The sequence below is a fragment of the Podarcis cretensis genome, assembly GCF_951804945.1.
Source record: "Podarcis cretensis genome assembly, chromosome: 10".
In the NCBI taxonomy this organism is placed as follows: Eukaryota; Metazoa; Chordata; class Lepidosauria; order Squamata; family Lacertidae; genus Podarcis; species Podarcis cretensis.
The window spans coordinates 73,451,404-73,470,302 of record NC_137179.1 but is presented as its reverse complement, the minus strand read 5'-3'; the positions used below and the strand labels follow the sequence as shown (position 1 = coordinate 73,470,302).

Genomic DNA, 18,899 nt, shown 5'->3' with positions numbered 1-18,899 from the left:
TCCTTTAAAATGCAGATTTCAGTATGAACATAAACGCTTGCTGGAGCAGTCTGATGGCTCCACTAGTCCACCATCATCCTGTTCTCTCACAGTGGCCAACTAGATGCCCATGAGAAACCCACACTGAAAAGGATATACCAAGAGCTCTGGCCAAAAGTTTCAATACAAGGAATAATTCCTACTCGAGAGTTGAAAAGAAAAACGTGTATATTCTGCTAAGAATAACAGTTTTAAACTAATAGTAAATTTAAACACAACGTATATGTGCAACAGTTTTAAAATAATAGTAGATTTAAACACAACATTTAAGTGCAGAAATAATGTAGTTTCAAATATGCAATAATATAGTATAAAGGTACATAAAATACCAGTACACAATTGTTTTATACAAGTCTCAATGGCAGTCAAAAAGAGTCCATGTTATATAAAGTCAATATAAAGAATCAAATAGGGCCAAAAAGAAGTATCCGGAGTATGAATTAGATGTACGACTCAGTAGTGGACAACAGCTGTCATTAGCCCCCCTCCTCCATGAATTAGTGTGTGCATGGAACTTCGGGGGGGGGGGAGGACAAGCAAGCAATGCTAGAATTTGTAGATGCATCTCATTTCTTGTGCTTACAATATTCTCTTGAGATGATCAGAGCACCCCAGCCAAGTTATGATTGTTAGTATTAAAGATCATGGATCAGCATGCTGTAAGTATTTCTCTTCAATAATTTTCTTTTAAGAGCCAGTGTGTTGTATCCAACTAAATTCAGCTCAGAGCACACCCCTTGAAATTAATTGGCCTCTTAGTCATGTCCATAAATTACAGTGGGCTTACTCTGTGTATGACGAACATTGGATACAAACCACATATTTCTGGCTTCTGTTAAGGCAAGGTTTTATGAATGGATAAATAGAGGTTCCTTCTATGGGATGAATCCTTAGAATGACCACCCTGAAGGAAAGAAAGTGTAGTTGCCTAATCATTGCACACATTGCATAGTTAAACTATGGCATTTGCTCCTACTGGAGGCAGTGATGGCCACCAACTTGAATGTCTTTAAAAGAGAGTTTGATAAATTCATGGGTGATAAGGCTATCAGTGACTCCTAAACCTGATTGCCATGTTCTGCCCTCACTGTCAGAGGCAGTATGCTTCTGAAAATTACTTGGTGCGAACCACAGGAGGGGTTCTTACTGCTTCCAGCCTTCCCCTTGGCACCTGATTGCTGGACTAAGTGGGTCACTGGCCTGATTCAGCAGGTTCTTCTTATGTTCTTAACTATTTTGTCATCTTCCCCCTCCCCACCAACAACAGTAGGAATTACAGTTTTGTAACACTGCTGAGAACTCTGTTGGAAATCCATCGACTTGATCCATAACTATAATTCTGACAGTTTTCTATAAAGGGAAGTGGAGGGGACATGGCATTTCAAACCATGTAAGCTTGTTGACGTTGCTACCCAACGAAAGGGAAATCACCACACTTCCATATAATGAGAATACTTTCCATGAAAAATATATAATTAAAATATTATCACTCATCATATGGCACATTGTCCCATTTGCAATTATAATACAGACCATAATAATGAAAGACAACTAAATATCATACTATATGAGTCCACACATATGTAGTTTATATAGTGACATCTAACTGCACACTAACTCAGGTGACACTTAGGACAGTAATATTTTTAGGAGGATGAATAAAGTTGGACATAAGTGCTTTAAGTTCATCTACAAGACTATAGGGAAGCTGCATGGATTTTGTAGTGCGGCCACCCGAGGGAGCAAAAAATCTTGAGCCAGCCTTGAGTAACATTCAACTTGTAGAAACTTTCTCAGTGAAGGTTTGGCTGAGAAATTCTGTCATCCTTCTTCTGAGGTGCTAATATTTACATAGCACTGTGTCTCTTGTGCATGTATAGTAGCTTTGTGCAGCCACAGAGCTCACACCTTGCACGTAGAAGTTCCCATGTTCAGCCCACAAGATCGCCAATTTAAAAGCCTCTCCAGAGAAAGAGCTTGTAAAGACTTCTTCCTGTTAATTTTGAGAGTTGCTGCCAGTCAGAGTGGACAGTACTCAGCAGGATGGGACAATGGTCCATAGAAGGCAACTTCCTATGTTCATAAGTGCTTTAAGTTCAATTTAGTTAAGTTCCACTCCTCCAAACTTCATATTGCTAATCGATACAGAACTGCACATTGCAAGTGACACTGAGATTCTGCCAAAAGTGACATTTCCATTCCTCCCACTTCTCTGATAATGTTTCGGTAATGTTTAGTTCTAGCATCATGAATTGGTTTGTTTTCCCATTCGCACTCTAGAACTTGGGCCACTGCTGTGGGGAAGAATGCACAATGTGCATAGGGGAGAGGGTGAAACATTGGCATGGGGCAACCAATGGGGATCTATGTGAGCACTGAGTTCAAAGAATACCATCGTATTTGAGAACTGCATAAATTGCAATGGCACCAAGTAAACATGTGGGTAGGTGGGTGGTACTCAATCAGAACATTACAGCATTCATTCAGAACGACAGTGTTATATGGAAAGCCAAAGTAAACAATCTGCTGCTGCTGCTTATGCTCCATAAAAGTGGAAGAGTGGCAACATTTAGGTGTATTACAAAAGTCTCTAGTTTCTAGTTTCCTTGCTCAAAATACAACTTTTTGTTGAATCCCCAAAACCTGAAGGCAGATGTTTGGATGAAATGCAAGTTACTTTCATTCTTTCCACTGTATAGAATCACTTGTAAGGGTTCATCATGATCTGGATAAAGTGGCTTAATGAGACTTTATCTTCTCATAGAGACTGGGCAATTATTTATAGGAAGCTCATTGACCTTACTGTTTGAAATGACCTGACTACTGCATTTCCTTTTAAAGCTACCTAGGAACTGAAAGTCATTTTTGCAATTCCATCTTGCTCCTTTCCCTTAATATCTTAGGAGAAGCCGAAGACAAGATGTGAAGCATGGAAACCCTATGACTCAGTGCCGAGGATTTAACCTAAAAGGTAATTTGAACTGAAATATGACGGGCTATAAACACATGTGGTCATTCTTATAAGTGAATCATAATATCCCTGTGGCTTAGTGGTAAAAATTAGTATAGTACCCATGTATTTTTAGCATTCCTTTCTCCTTTTCATGTGCTATGTTTGTTTGGGAGATTTAATGTTGATCTTTTTAAACAACAGCAATGCAAGAAACAAAAGGTTTGATCCTGAGACAGTCTGTGACTATAATGTTGTCTGAGTATGGTATCACAGCATCACAAATGAAGATACATCCATGGTCACATGGAGTACAGCTGCTGTTATTTTCCTTAGTGTTTCCGTATATATATATATATTGGGGGGGGGGGGGGAGTAATTAATACTGTAAGGAAGGAGGTCCTTGAGATAGTGCAATTGGCAACTTTTTTAAAAAAATAAAAATTGGATATCCTCCCAAAAAGGTAAATCCAGAGTAATGGTTGGGAAATACGTCTGGATAATATATTCAGAGTTAGGACCAGCCATTTTTAGAGACCCCCCATTGCTGTTAAAGGTGACCATGAGAGGCTCCTTCTCTGAGGCTCCCAAAAATCCTGGAGTGGTCATTGGAGGAAGCTACAACAAAATTTAAATGGACAAATACAAAAACAAAAATCACCATTTACTTTTATTGCTCAAAGTCTATGGTTTTCTCTCCCCAGCCTTGGGTTTTAATTGTGATGCTTAACCCGTGCTTGATCCCATATTTAAGAGTATATAAAGCTGTAGCATTTTGACTTTAATGAGCACAAATTTCTAAAAATAGAATGCTGGAGGCTGCTAATGATCACACAAACATTCTGTTCACAAAGACAATTAGGAATGCTAAATTACCATTGGCTTCCAAAATATTTTTTTTTTAAAAAAATAAAAATATTTTTTTTACTAAGGATGTACCAAATGCCTGCCTCTGGATACATCTGGGACAAAATATCTTCCCACCCTTCTGTTTGTGCTGTTCTAAGCTATTCCTAACCATTTCTGGATACTACAATCCAGTACATGCATATATTGTCCCCCTAACTATGATTATATATACCATCCTTCATCTTAAATCTCTCCCTCCCCATGATTTGATTTAACCATAGTGAAGAATAGGATCCATGTTTCTTGGTGACCATGGTAAAAGCAAACCAGGATGCAATGGTAACTGAACTGTGAGTTCATGAGTTGAAGTGGATTTGCATACCACAGTTGCACATAATCATGTTGCTTTAATCATGTTTATACTAATATGAGCTAAGATCAAGGAGATACAGGTTCAATATCCTACTCAGCCACAAAGCCAGTCACTCTCATCTCGGTCTAACCCACACCACAGGGTGTCTTTGAGAGTAAAAAGGATAAGATTTGGGGTGGTTGGGTGTGAAATGTAGCTTCTTGGAAGAAGAACAGGATAAAAATGCAATCTGTCAAGCAATATTAAAAATAAATGGTTAAAGCAAATAATGGAAGAGTGAATTTTTGTGGAAGAGGGGTGATCAGGAATGATTTGTCTAAACTGCACTATTATGAAACCTGAACAACTCAATGGATATTTTGTATTTCAGTTATCTGGTATACATTTGGAATCTAGGCTAGGATATTTAAACATCTAATTATGTGGTCTACTACCAGCTCCATCCCACTCACAGGGGCAGTGTTGGAAATGGGATCCTTAATTAGTCCAGGTGACTAAACCATCTATTGTAGCCATGCTATTAATAGAATAAAATAGCATTGTTTCAGGTGTGATCATGCACTTCCCAGTTTTATAAACAGTGCAATAATATAATAATAATAATAATAATAATAATAATAATAATAATAATAATAATTTATTATTTATATCCCGCCCATCTGGCTGAGTTTCCCCAGCCACTCTGGGCGGCTCCCAATCAGTGTTAAAAACAGTACAGCATTACATATTAAAAACTTCCCTGAACAGGGCTGCCTTAAGATGTCTTCTGAATGTCAGGTAGTTCTTTATCTCTTTGACATCTGATGGGAGGGCGTTCCACAGGGCGGGTGCCACTACCGAGAAGGCCCTCTGCCTGGTTCCCTGTAGCCTCACTTCTCGCAATGAGGGAACCGCCAGAAGGCCCTCGGCGCTGGATCTCAGTGTCCGGGCTGAACGATGGGGGTGGAGATGCTCCTTCAGGTATACAGGACCGAGGCCGTTTAGGGCTTTAAAGGTCAACACCAACACTTTGAATCGTGCTCGGAAACGTACTGGGAGCCAGTGCAGATCTCTCAGAACCGGTGTTATGTGGTCCCGGCGGCCACTCCCAGTCACCAGTCTAGCTGCCGCATTCTGGATTAATTGCAGTTTCCGGGTCACCTTCAAAGGTAGCCCCACGTAGAGCGCGTTGCAGTAGTCCAAGCATGAGATAACCAGAGCATGCACCACTCTGGCGAGACAGTCCGCGGGGAGGTAGGGTCTTAGCCTGCGTACCAGGTGGAGCTGGTAGACAGCTGCCCTGGACACAGAGTTAACCTGCGCCTCCATGGACAGCTGTGAGTCCAAAATGACTCCCAGGCTGCGCACCTGGTCCTTCAGGGGCACAGTTACCCCATTCAGGACCAGGGAATCCTCCACACCTGCCCGCCTCCTGTCCCCCAAAAACAGTACTTCTGTCTTGTCAGGATTCAACCTCAATCTGTTAGCCGCCATCCAACCTCCAACCGCCTCCAGGCACTCACACAGGACCTTCACCGCCTTCACTGGTTCTGATTTAAAGGAGAGGTAGAGCTGGGTGTCATCTGCATACTGATGAACACCCAGTCCAAACCCCCTGATGATCTCTCCCAGCGGCTTCATATAGATGTTAAAAAGCATGGGGGAGAGGACGGAACCCTGAGGTACCCCACAAGTGAGGGCCCAAGGGTCTGAACACTCATCCCCCACCACCACTTTCTGAACACGGCCCAGGAGGAAGGAGCGAAACCACTGTATAACAGTGCCCCCAGCTCCCAGCCCCTCTAGACGGTCCAGAAGGATGTTATGGTCGATGGTGTCAAAGGCCGCTGAGAGATCCAGCAGAACTAGGAAACAGCTCTCACCTTTGTCCCTAGCCCGCCGGAGATCATCAACCAGCGCGACCAAGGCAGTTTCAGTCCCATGGTGAGGCCTGAATCCCGATTGGAAGGGATCCAAATGGTCCGTTTCCTCCAGGCGTGCTTGGAGTTGTTCAGCAACCACCCGCTCAGTCACCTTGCCCAAGAATGGAAGATTTGAGACTGGGCGATAGTTGGCCAAATTGGCCGGGTCTAAAGATGTTTTTTTAAGAAGCGGTTTAATGACCGCCTCTTTCAGCGGGTCTGGGAAGGCTCCCTCACAGAGGGAAGCATTCACCACCCCGCAAAGCCCATCGCCCAGCCCTTCCCGGCTTGCTTTTATCAGCCAGGATGGGCAAGGATCAAGGAGACAGGTGGTTGGTTTCACTCGTCCAAGCAGCCTGTCCACATCCTCGGAGGTAACAGATTGGAATTGATCCCATATAACAGGACCAGACAGAACTCTAGCACTCTCCCGCCCTGGCCCTGCTCCCACTGTGGAGTCTACCTCCTTCTGAATCTGAGCGATTTTATCTGCAAAAAACTTTGCAAAAGCATTGCAGGAGATCTTGGGGTCCCTACCAGGCCCCGGTGGTACAGGTGGTTCCGATAAACTGCGAACCACCTGAAAAAGTCTCCTGCTGCTGTTTTCTGCAGATGCAATGGAGGCGGCGAAGAAGGCCCTCTTCGCCGTCGCCATTGCCACTTGGTAGGCTCGACGTTGAGCTCTAACCCGTGTCCGGTCTGATTCAGAATGAGTTTTCCGCCACCGGCGCTCTAGCCGTCTCAACGATTGTTTCATCACCCTCAGCTCCGGGGAAAACCACGGGGCTGTCCGGGCTCCATGCAATCGGAGAGGGCGCTTCGGAGCCAGACAGTCAATAGCCCCGGTTAACTCCGCATTCCAGCGTGCCACCAGGGAATCAGCTGAAAGGCCATCAACTTGGGATAAAGCATCCCCTACCACTCTCTGGAAGCCAATTGGATCCATTAAGTGGCGGGGGCGGACCATCCGAATCGGTCCCACCTCCCTGCGGAGGGGAAGGGTTGCGGAGAAGTCCAGTTGCACCAGGAAATGATCTGACCATGGCACTTCTTTTGTTTCGCTTTTAGTTAATGTCAGATCACCAACATCCGTAGAGGTAAACACCAAGTCTAAGGCATGTCCGTGGCTATGAGTTGGGCCAGACTTATTCAGGGACAGCCCCATGGAGGCCATGCATTCCACGAAGTCCCGAGCGGCCCCTTGTAAGGTCGTGTCGGCATGGATGTTAAAATCCCCCAGGACAACCAAGCTAGGTGTCTCCAGGAGCATATCCGCCACGACCTGAAGCAGCTCGGGCAGGGAATCCTTGGTGCAGCGGGGAGGTCGGTACACCAGTAGGAATCCTGTACTGCCCCTATTGCCCAACTTCCAGAACATGCACTCAGAAAACTGGGTCTTCCCAATAGGACGCCTGGTGCAGACTAATGACTTCCTAAAAATCACTGCAACCCCCCCTCCCCGCCCACATGACCTGGGTTGCTGTGCGTAAGAGAAACCTGGTGGGCAGGCAGCGGCAAGGACAGGCCCATCTGCCTCATCCAACCAGGTCTCTGTCACACATGCCAGGTCAAATCCTCCATCCACAATCAGGTCGTGGATGGCAGTGGTTTTATTCATCATTGACCTGGCATTGCACAGCAACACTTTCAGGTCATGTGGGTTTCCCTTGCTGATTACTGTATCCTTCCGGTTAGGACCAGACCTGGAGGCAGGGATAGTCCTCAAACAACGACTAAACCTGCCTCCTCGGTAATGACATGGTCTGGTCTTAGCATAACTCCTCCTCCTGCCCGTGATCACTGAGATCGGGTGTCCCAATACATCTCCCCCTGTGGAACCTGCCCCACCCAATCTATTGGCTGAGGCCCACTCCCAGGCAGCCATGACCCTTCCCCTTAAAAGGCAAAATACAAACTATATAATAATTTAACAGAATAATAATAATAATAAAACAGAACAGAACAAAACAAAACAAAACAAAGCAAGGAACAATAGTGCTGACTCAGTGCTTATCCCACCCCAAGCAATGCGTTTCCAAGTCAAGAGGAAGCATAATTCTCATCTGGCCTCTCTCTCATTCCAGCTTACCGCAATGCAGCAGAGATAATTCAGTACGGAGTGAAGAATAACACCACCTTCCTTGAGTGTACGCCAAAATCGCCACAGGCCTCCGTTAAATGGCTGTTGCAGAAGGACAATGACAGAAGGAAAGAGGTGAGAAATTCACTCAAAAGCATTGGAGGGTCGAAGGCAAAAGGGTGCACTCAGCTGGGAACCCTGAAGATAAAGGCTGGGTCTTCTGTCCATATAGAATATTCTCTCGAGTTACGCCAGTGACCAAATGCCCATGGCAGTGTAGCATGAAACTTAAAATACAAGGCACCAAACTCATCTGAGTTGCTGAGACTCTAGACATACAACCAGCATATACCCACAACCAGCATAATATGTTTGTAAACTCTTTCAAAGCAAACACTTTTCCTCAATGTAATAAACTTTTGTGCATTACTTTCACAAATATAAACATTTTTGTATGCACTTTCCTCAAATAGATAGATAATTCTGGTATGCATTTTTGGTTGGAAACCCATTTCACAAAATTCATAGCTGTGTTTTGGTTTGGGAAATGCAAATTGATCAGTTTGCAAAATAAATAAATAATTTTTTTTCCTCCCACCTCGGGGCATCCTCTTATCACTAAATTTGCTTAACCTTATAACACTGAAATCAGTGGGGACTTGGCTTTGGCTGGATGCTGCCTTCTGTATGCAGCATGGGAATGTCTCCAGCAGTTAAAACGTGCTGCCAATGTGAGAAAGGAACAACAGGCATAACAGAGGAGTTAAGTCTGAGGAGCCGAGAGAGAAGATGATATGGAAAGCTTTTGTAGCAAGGATTTAGCCTGAACTAAAAATACTCACAGCAACAAGAATTTTCCTGACCGTTGTGTAATCACATTTTCCATTACTGTCCTTTCCAAAGCTCTCAAATTTCAACTCTTATGATATACAGTGCAATTGTGTATATGGATCCAAGTTGGATCCATATTTATCCTTCCTTAAATAAATAAAAAATGAAATTATTGCTATTTACAAATCTCAAGCAGTGTCTCTGCAGGAGGAAAAATGCTCCTGTTCTTTGTGAATGAACCTGTCTGAATAATAGCAAGCGGAAAGGGGTGGGGAAGATGTGGCTGTTGTTGGACTACAACTTCCATCATCCCTAGCCACTGGTCCTCCTAGCTAGGGAAGATGGGAGTTCAACAACAGCTGGAGACCCAAGTTTGAGAAACACTGGACTACAAATTCCGTCACCCCTTCCCACTGGCTAGGCTGCCCGAGGCCGATGGCAGCTGAAGTCCAAAAATGTCTGCAGGGCTATAGGTTCCCCACCTCTGCTTTACACCCCCAGTTTGAAATTATCTTCTGGAAAATGTGTTTTTATGGTTTAAGCCTCACCAGTGAGGTATGTAGTTGCGAGGTCAAGTCCCATGATTTTCCTGACTCGCCAGGACATGAGCTCTGTGTTGTCAATTTCTTTCTAATGGCACACAGAAATACAACACGAGAAACAGTAAGTTCCAGGTCTTAAGTTTTCAGTGGTGGCCCCCTGCTTGTGTAATGTTCTCCCTGGGGAGGCTTGCCTCTGCGCCGTCATTACATATCTTCAGCTGACAAACCAAAACATTCCTTTTTAACCAAGTTTTTAACCAACTTGGCTTTTAACCATCAGGCCTTCCTGCTTGGGTGAAATCTTTTAATGTACGATTTTAATGTTTGTTTGCTTAAAATATTGTAAGTCACCTCAAGTTGCAGGGCAAAAAAGTGACTAATCCCTTTAATAAATAATAATGAGGATGTAAAAACAAGACTAAACTTATTAGTTAATAATAATAAAGGCACTGCTGTGTTTAATAGCTCTCCCTTAGAAATACATTTCAAGCAGGGTGTCTGTCTAGTGGAAAGAAAATGGCTTGCTTGGCTTGTATATCTTGTATATCTAGATAAATATGGATTTTTCTTTTAGTATACTGGTCATATTCAAACCCATGACATTAGACCACATGCTGCCTGTCTGTCTTCTAGGTCAAACTTAATGAAAGAATCATATCAACCGAACAAGGGCTCTTGATTCGCTCTGTCCAGGATGCTGACCGAGGGCTTTATCACTGCATTGCGACGGAAAATGGCTTCAAGCAAACGATAGCAAAGGTGAACTTCAAGGTGTTAGATTCAGACACGGTGGCCTTCATGACTGAGAAGTGGTCCCCGTGGACCTGGGCTAGTTCACTCCAGTCTCTGCCGTTCCATCCAAAGGACTTGGCGGGAGCCTTCAGCCACTCGGAACTGCAGATGATTAATCAATATTGCAAAGACACGAGGCAACTTGGCCAGCAGGCTGAAGATTCCCAGAAGATGAGAGGGGATTATGGCAAGTTGAAGGCTCTCATCAACAGCAGGAAAAGCAGGAACCGAAGAAATCAATTGCCTGGGTCCTAAGGTTTTATCCAGGAGCATCAAACTTTTTTTCATACCCTCCCTCAAGGGATTTTGGGGTTGTTTTTTTTTTTGGGGGGGGTGTTTGTTTTCCTGCTGAGAGCATAGACAAAACATTAGCAAAGCAAGCCCGAAAAAAGATAAAAGATCACGAAATGCAACCTACATAAGCTAAAGAGGAGGGCAGGCGGGAAACCACAAATCCAAAGACATTTATTTGTGAAGTGCCCACTGACACCAGATAGATCCTTAACTTTAACACCAGATGGTTTGCCTTAACCCACTTTCTTGCATGACGTTTAGATGCCATCTTTCTTTTCCTGAGAAGGGACACAGAAATAGACACACCAGATCTCACACTTGGTGGCAAAGCAAAGGAAGCGTTTGGGTTAAGAGGGATGTACTAAGTGTTGTACGAACGTCTCTTCCATATATGTCTCTGTTTATGGTACATTGCATTGAAAAGCTCTGAAGCAAGCACTTAGAAGTCCGTTTCTCATATTAGTATTGAAAACACAGCTCAGGGCTTCTCAAATGTAACGTGGGAGCGGTAATGATTATATCTCCTTCCCTCGTAGTGGGGTTCTTTACATGTACAGCTCACTCCCAATCTTTTTTGACATGGTAAACTCTCTGTCATGTGACTCTTGCTTTTAAATATTTTTTTTCTTCCTCAGAAAGCTTCAGTGCAGCTTACCTTTGGATTCCCAGTCCAGGGACAGAACTGCTAGGTTTCAGGAGTCAAACTGTGCTATGTGTTATTTGATCCTTATGTAGCCAGTTAATTGTAGGCAATGAATATACTTTATGAATGCAAGAACAGAGCACTGGCAGGTACTATACCTTTTAAAACCAGGATAAAATCACATGGGCTGTAGAGGCAGGTGGTGTTGAGCTGCTATTAGTAGTCCTGTGCCCTTTGGTATTTCAATTTGGGGGGGCATTTGCCTTGGGAAACCAGCAAAGGTGGGTGCAGGAGGGCAATAGGACCAAAGTTAAGCACTTTTGAGGCTGCAATCCACACTTACCTGGGAGTAGGGATGGGGGAGGAATTCGATTCAGTTTGCATTGAAAGGAGAAGCTACCTAATTCACACTTTTGGAAGCCATACAGAGGCATCATTCAAAGTTTGCACTTCTCTCAATTTTGCAATGCAGTTCTACAACCAAGTAATACATACAAATGCATAAATTCACCCATCCCTACCTGAGATTCAGTCCTATTGAACTCAGTGCAGCTGTGTTTTGGCAGTGTTGTAATTTTGATGTCTCCAGCAGACTTGGAGATTGAACACATTAAAACAGGGGAGGGCAGACTTCTTACTGGAACACTGAGACTCACCAAGTGGATCCGTAGGTAAAGGATTAGAGTTAAAAGAGCCCGGGAATTTGTTTTGAGTAACAGAACTGAACAGAGCTCCCAGTCCTCCTATTCAAAAATTCACTTAGTCACTCCCTTTTACTCATGTCAGCAGTATAATTTTAAGAGGAAAGTCATTTTGTTGTTTCCATTGTTAAGCAATGAAGTGTCAGAAAACCTTGCTGATCTGCTTCAAATCACCCACTGATCTACCATCTGCCCACCCCTGTATCAAAATACACCCACCTCTCCCCCCCCCCTTTGTGTATTTGAATAAGGGGAGGGGAGAGATAATTTTGAAGTTGAAAACTTCTATGAGACTGTATAGAATTTACAGCCTCCATTAGGTAAGCATATTTGTTTAAGACCACCACCATTCTGCCGCCATTTTAGACTCTTTCCTTCTACCTTCAAGTAACTTCTGTCAACCAGAGGTTTTGCTCTTCTCCCAGTGATCATGAAGAAACCACTTCTGCCAAACTACATCATCCGCCTTCCAGTCTTCACAGCTCCTCAGTGCAGTCCCGCCTTAGACATGACACCCAAATTGTCAATTGGAAAGGACTGATGTGTGCCTGATGCGTCTCATGAGATGCTATTGAAAACAGAATCCACATTGTGAGTTGTCCTCCTTTCCCTTGCAACATTTAGGGACACTAAACCATGGCATGATGGGATCATGGGGTGTGTGTGTGTGTGTGTATAAAACTATACAATGTCACAGAGACATCCAAGTTACAAAACCAAAATATTTTGGGCCTTCACAAAATGAAGCTACCTCCTTTAGTCTGAACGCTGGTCCTTTATAGGTCCTATTTTCTGAGTGCTGCAGTTACTTGTTTGGCTTTTTTCTTCTTCTACCAAGCACATTAAAAGTACAGTTGATACAACATTTAATATCATTTATAACGTTGTAATTGCTTCCAGATGAAGGACGGCAGCTGATAAGCTTTCAAGGGCACAATTTATTTCTCTTAACAGCCAAGTATGGTTGTATCTGACTAGGCGCCCATTAGGCCCGAGGAATGACAACAGTTAACATGCTTTATTAAAAACAAAATGTTGGCAATATGTGTGGTTCAGTTAACAAAATCAGTAGAGCTTTCTTTTCCATAATAATATTTTTAAAGCTGCTTTATATGTAGTTACAATGGTATGACTGTTTAAGGGATAAAACTTAAACATTTCCCCCACACACCTGCTGCATGAAAAATGTATGTATCTAGATAAATACCTTTTATTGGTTTGCAGCCACTTCCACGCTGCAACAGATCTCCAGCATTTATGAAATCCAGGTCTTCAGCTAAGTATAATCATTATAGATGACTGTGAAATAGTTTACACTAGATGGCAATAATGTGTCTAAGACATTGTTCACCCATTATGCTTTACAGTAGCCTGTGGAGCAGAGCAACCCAAGGGTCATTGAAATAAACCAAATGTCCTGCTTGGAAGCCAGTCTTCTGCTCATGCTAGCTTCCTTCACCATCTTGTACGAGGCAAGGCCTGCTTGCTTGGCCCAAATCTAGTAACGTGTTTATCCTTTTTTGTCATAGATAGATAGCAGGAGTAAGTCTTATATGTACATATGGTAGGTAACCCAAGGTATGGGAATGGCCGCAACCCGTTCATCACTTTGGTTGCCTTTTCCATCTCTACAAGATCTCCTTTGATATGTGGTGACCAGATCTGTATATAGTATTCCAAGTGTTGTCACACAATGCATAGCTATGTATAAAGGTATTACAGTATTGCCGGTTTGATTTGTAATCCTTTTCCTAATGATTCCAAACACGGAATCCACAGCTTCCACGCACTGGGTCAGTCTTTTCAATTAAGCTGCCAACCACAACCCCATCAGTGGATATGTGGAATTAGGATTTTTTTGTGCAGTGTGCATGACATTGCACTTGCTTGCCTGGAACTACATTTGCCATTTCACTGCCTGTTTGCTTAGCTTGGAGAGATCATTCTGGGGATCTTCACAATCCACTTTTGTTTTGACCACCCTGAATAAGTTGATGCCACTGCAAAAAAATGGCCGTGTGACTGTTCATCCCTCACTTCAGATCATTTATGAACAAGTTTAAAAAGCAAGCGGAGGATTTCCTACATCCCTTTATGATGGGAACTGACTTTTTTCTTGCTCTCTGCTTCCTCTTCTTTAACAAGTTACCATCAACACATGCCAAATGGAAAGAAAACCAGACCTTTCATTTTTTTGTTCTGTTCCTAGCGAGTGTGTACACCATCCCACAAAGACGCTTCAAGCTGGAGTCCCACTGGAAGCAATTGAACTGAACTCACGTGATGATTAATTTGTCATTGTTCTCATTTGGAATTAAGGGCAACAAACCTTAGGAATATTTGGCCTATTCCGTCCTGAGACCCTACCACCAGGTTTACCTCCGAACACAGAGTTGCTAAAATGTGATGAACAAACCTATTTTTTACATGTACAGGGTAGTTTCCGTTAGAGTTTTTACATGTTCAGAGTTTATCCCCATATACGTAACATGAATACTTATGTTTATAATATTGGTTTGTTTGTTTGTTGCTATTTAATGTCTTCCTGTTTTGAGGATACTGACAAAAGGGTTGTATCCAATGGGTTCTATGACTTCCCCTTCCTCTCCTCTTCCTGAACGCACCCAAAATCTGCTCTATCGGGGTGTCTGCAACTGTTTGGAGCAGATTTTGAGGGTGTGAAGAGGGCTTCAGGGAAGGGGAAGTTCTGTTGCGCTCGTGAAACTCTGCTGCATGAACAGAAAAGAGGCATTGGAAGCAACCCCCTGTATATATTTGCATTTGTTTAAAAAATGTTTTAAATGCCGTCTTCTGGTCATAACTTTGCCAAATGTAAAGAAAGTCAATACTATTCATCAGTGTGTACGAAATTTGTTTTATGACGCCTTTGTTGTCATTTGTAAAGTTGGATTGAAATCTTCATTCAACCATGTGTTCTTTGTTATAATTGCTACTGTAGATATGTGTATTTCATTTTTTTAAAAAAAACAACCAACCACCCCCTTTTTCAACCAAGTATGGTAACGTGTACAAATTTAGCATGATGAAACCAATTACGGTGAATACTCAGTAGCCCTTGGATTAAAAATAAAAGTAACACAATACTATTTAACTGAATATCCCAAATGTTATTTGCCTGAAAAATAAAGGGTGTTCGGTCAATTTCATGAATGGTTTTGCAGGGGGGGGGCATGGAGGGGTTGTGGGGGAATATGTAACTCTTGCTAGAAGCATTTGACCACATGTAATACATAGCCTAGAATGAGATAGAAATGATGTTCTTAATTTGTTCCAATGGATGGAGGCCAAACAGGACCCAAGAGGCTAAAATCCGTTTGGAAATAATCATTTTAAATCCCTCAACAGAAGACTAGTGAATGCATTTCAGATATAAGCATAATACCAAAGAAAAAAGAAAAGTACATTATGCAGTGATGAATCTTGGGTAAGGGAGAAATGATGCACAGCATATGCAAATAATGATTATATGGAAATACAAAATAGAATATGAATATGCTTTTAAACAGTACTCTACTCAGAAGAACAGTATGCCAGATTAAATTAACTTCTACTTAACTCTCTATTACCAAACATCCCAAAAACCATTTGCTCCTCACTGATTGCTTCCCTTTAATTCTTTCTTTTATCACAACGTAACTTCTTTCTGTTAGCAAATGAAAGGCCACGGGGTAAACATCTGCAGAAACAGTTTTCCATTGGTGGACATGGTCCCAAGTCTTATTGGGATACAGGGAGGCATGAAGGCCACTCAGTGCTGCTAGCCACAGGGAGTAACAAATATTGCACCTTCTTCAAACTGGTGCATTATCTTAGCTTGATTAAGGCCTTGTCAACATTTGTGCTTCTCACACACTCCGGACTGAAAAACATTTCTGCCTTCAAGATAGGCATTCAGGCCTATTTCAGTCATGAGCCAGAGCTTATGCTGTTTTCCTGATACTTCCTTACCTGACAAATTCTGTGTTTTATGCCACCTTTCACATGATGCAAAAGCCAGTCCTGGAAATCTAGTGAAGGTTTAGAATTCATTTCTGTGGTAATTGTAAAAATATATATTAAAAAATCCATTTGCAAACCAGCTAACTTGTAAAATTCTAGGAGTTTTGCATTGTAATTTCATGTGATAAACTATGAGGTAGCATACACTTCTTTCAAACTGTTGAAAATTAACTAGGACATGGCAGCATATCAGTCAAAAAGCCACAGTTCCATAATGTGACGGGTACTGCAAAGGGAATGTCAGAAATTGGGACAGAAGCACTAGCATTAAAAGTAGGAAAACTAGCGCAATAAACCCCACGTCTGAATACAGTCTAAGTTATCATGGCAACTGAATCAAACATTAGAGGCTTCAGGCTAAGGAAGCAACCAAAGAGCTTTATAACTTGCCTTCTTCCTCGGTCTTTTGTGTTCTGCATAGAAGCTGTCAGTTTTCAAAGAGAAGTACAGTGGTGCCTCGCAAGACGAAATTAATCCGTTCCACGAGTCTCTTCGTCTAGCGGTTTTTTCGTCTTGCGAAGCACCCCTATTAGCGTCTTAGCGGATTAGCGCTATTAGCGGCTATTAGCGGCTTAGCGGCTATTAGCGGCTTAGCGGCTTAGAAAAAGGGGGGGGAGGGGAAAAACTCGCAAGACTCGCAAGACGTTTTCGTCTTGCGAAGCAAGCCCATAGGGAAATTCGTCTTGCGAAGCACCTCAAAAAACGGAAAACTCTTTCGTCTAGCGAGTTTTTCGTCTTGCGAGGCATTCGTCTTGCGGGGCACCACTGTAGTTCTTTCCAACCTTCTAAGTCTGTGGAATCAACTGATGTACAATCAGACTTTTTTGTGCCCAATGAGAAATTAAAGGCTGAGATGGAATTTGGGGAAGCAAAGAAAATTGGTTCAACTCAAAACTACCTTACGAACAAGTCAACTAAGGGATTGCATTTGTGTCTCAGGGATTGGTACTGGAGTCAATGTACAGAGCAAATAAGCATTTTGTGAGCACTTCGAACTGTATCCGCTTCATTAAATCAGATCTGAATGCCAGACTTAAATATGAACCAGAAGATACCTTGGCCCTTGCATTAAAGGAAGTTGTAGGCCTAACGTGTAAAGCCAAGGGGGATTTGAAACAAAATTCTACACTGCTAAGTACTCTAGAACAAGTTGAAACATGCCAACTGGCACAAATTAAAAATGCTTAAACCTTGGCAAACATATTTACCATATTAAGAGATTATGTATACAAGGGTGTCAAGAGGAAATTGACAGCTTGTAGCAATAAAGGAAAATTACATATAGAGTTAAACCTCAGCCTCTTGCCTGTGGTGGACAGTCTTCTAAGCATCTTGGCCTCAGATCTGTTTTACTCATGACCTAGTCTTTGGCCTCTGCTTGTAACTCATTTCTGGACGCTTTCCACATCAAACACTGATCTTCCTCTTTGGAAGAGGCAAGATTGAGGGGGGGGGATGAATGCAGACTCTTTGAATCAGAGGACATCCATGTCTCTTTTTCTCTTTGCATTTAACACAAATGTTGCAGAAATCCCATCAAAATGGTATAATATTCTGCACCCTATTCTTTTAAAATCACACGGGCACATCAACACACACAGGTTTGTCCTTTTTAAAATACACAATGCAGTAGAAAACTCAGTCCAGGGTAGTATATCTTTTCCCACCAACTAGGACCATGGGCTCTTCAATTTTCCTGAAAAAGCAGTGGCTTAGCCATTGTGTTCTGTGCTCTGGTAAGTTTCATACTGGATTGTTGCAATGTACTTTATGCGGGGTTGCCTTAAAGATGATTCAGAAACTTCATCTTGTCCAAAATGTGGCAGCCAGACTACTGGCCAGGGTTCTATTTAGAATTCATGAAGCCCCTGTTTTAAAACAGCTGCACTAGTTTCAGTACATTTCCTGGCCTAATCCAGGATATGTAATTAGTATTTAAAGCCTGACTTGGGCCTCCTTCCCTACAGACACTCTGAAGTGTTGAGATCAGCAGTGGGATCCACCACCCTTACAAGTTTTGGGGGTAGCCGCTCAGGAGAGGACATTCCCTGCAGCAGCCGCTGAATTATGGAATTCCTGTCTAGCACTTTCACTATGTAGCTTTCATTGTATGCCGAAGATGTTACCCTGACCTTTGACACCTGATATATCCAGTACATTTTAGGGTCCACCCTGTTTCATTGAACCGTTTTTAATCCTGTATTTTTAAATTGCTGTAATCTGTTCTAGGATCTCATCATGAAGGGCAGCTGAGAAATCAAATGAATTAATCAATCCGGGTGTGTTTCTCTTGGGATAAAGCTGCAATGGAGTGTTAATTGTGCTGATTCTCTAGGATTATTTCACCATCTCCACCAGAGTTAATCTTTCTAATCAGACGCAGCTGTGCAAAACCAAGATTAGCAAGGGAGAGGTGGATGTAGGAAAGCTCAGCCAACTCCCCAAATGAATTCTGTTCAGTGCCCAATCGGATTTGTCCCACGCAGTTTCTCATCAGATGCGTATAATTGCAGAGGCTCTTGCCCCACCATTCCCAAACCCTTTGGAGCAAAAGACCACTACTAATTCTCAAAAGTTTCTCACAGATGACCATCTGTTTCCCCCTATGACCAGCTTGCTAAATTAGCAGCTGCTCAACCTCAGAAATTCTGCTGGTGGACATTCTGTACATTTCCCTTTAGGAATCAAACCACAGTGCAACTGACTTCCGGTCGGCGCCAGCGCTTAATGGCGGCTCTCTCCCCGAGCTCCGGAGAGAGGGCTGCTTCACGAGTTCGGGTCTGACCGCTATGGCGAAGCGGGGACCCCTAAAATCACAGGCACGGAAGCCTGTGAACAAGGAGACTCGGCAGGCACCATTTGCGCCCCCCTTTACTGCAAAAGA

General features: G+C 42.7%; 1 protein-coding gene across 1 annotated transcript in view; it reads left to right on the top strand.

Moving 5' to 3' along the window:
* The window catches only part of SEMA3C (semaphorin 3C), a 145,138-nt gene extending 129,981 nt beyond the window's left edge, over nt 1-15,157 (top strand). The window contains exons 16-18 of the mRNA XM_079993655.1: nt 2,943-3,010; nt 8,197-8,327; nt 10,199-15,157. Coding sequence (XP_079849781.1) covers nt 2,943-3,010; nt 8,197-8,327; nt 10,199-10,612 — 613 coding nt within the window. The 3' untranslated portion in view covers nt 10,613-15,157. The remainder of the gene's footprint in view (nt 1-2,942; nt 3,011-8,196; nt 8,328-10,198) is intronic.
* Nucleotides 15,158-18,899: the final 3,742 nt, after the last annotated feature.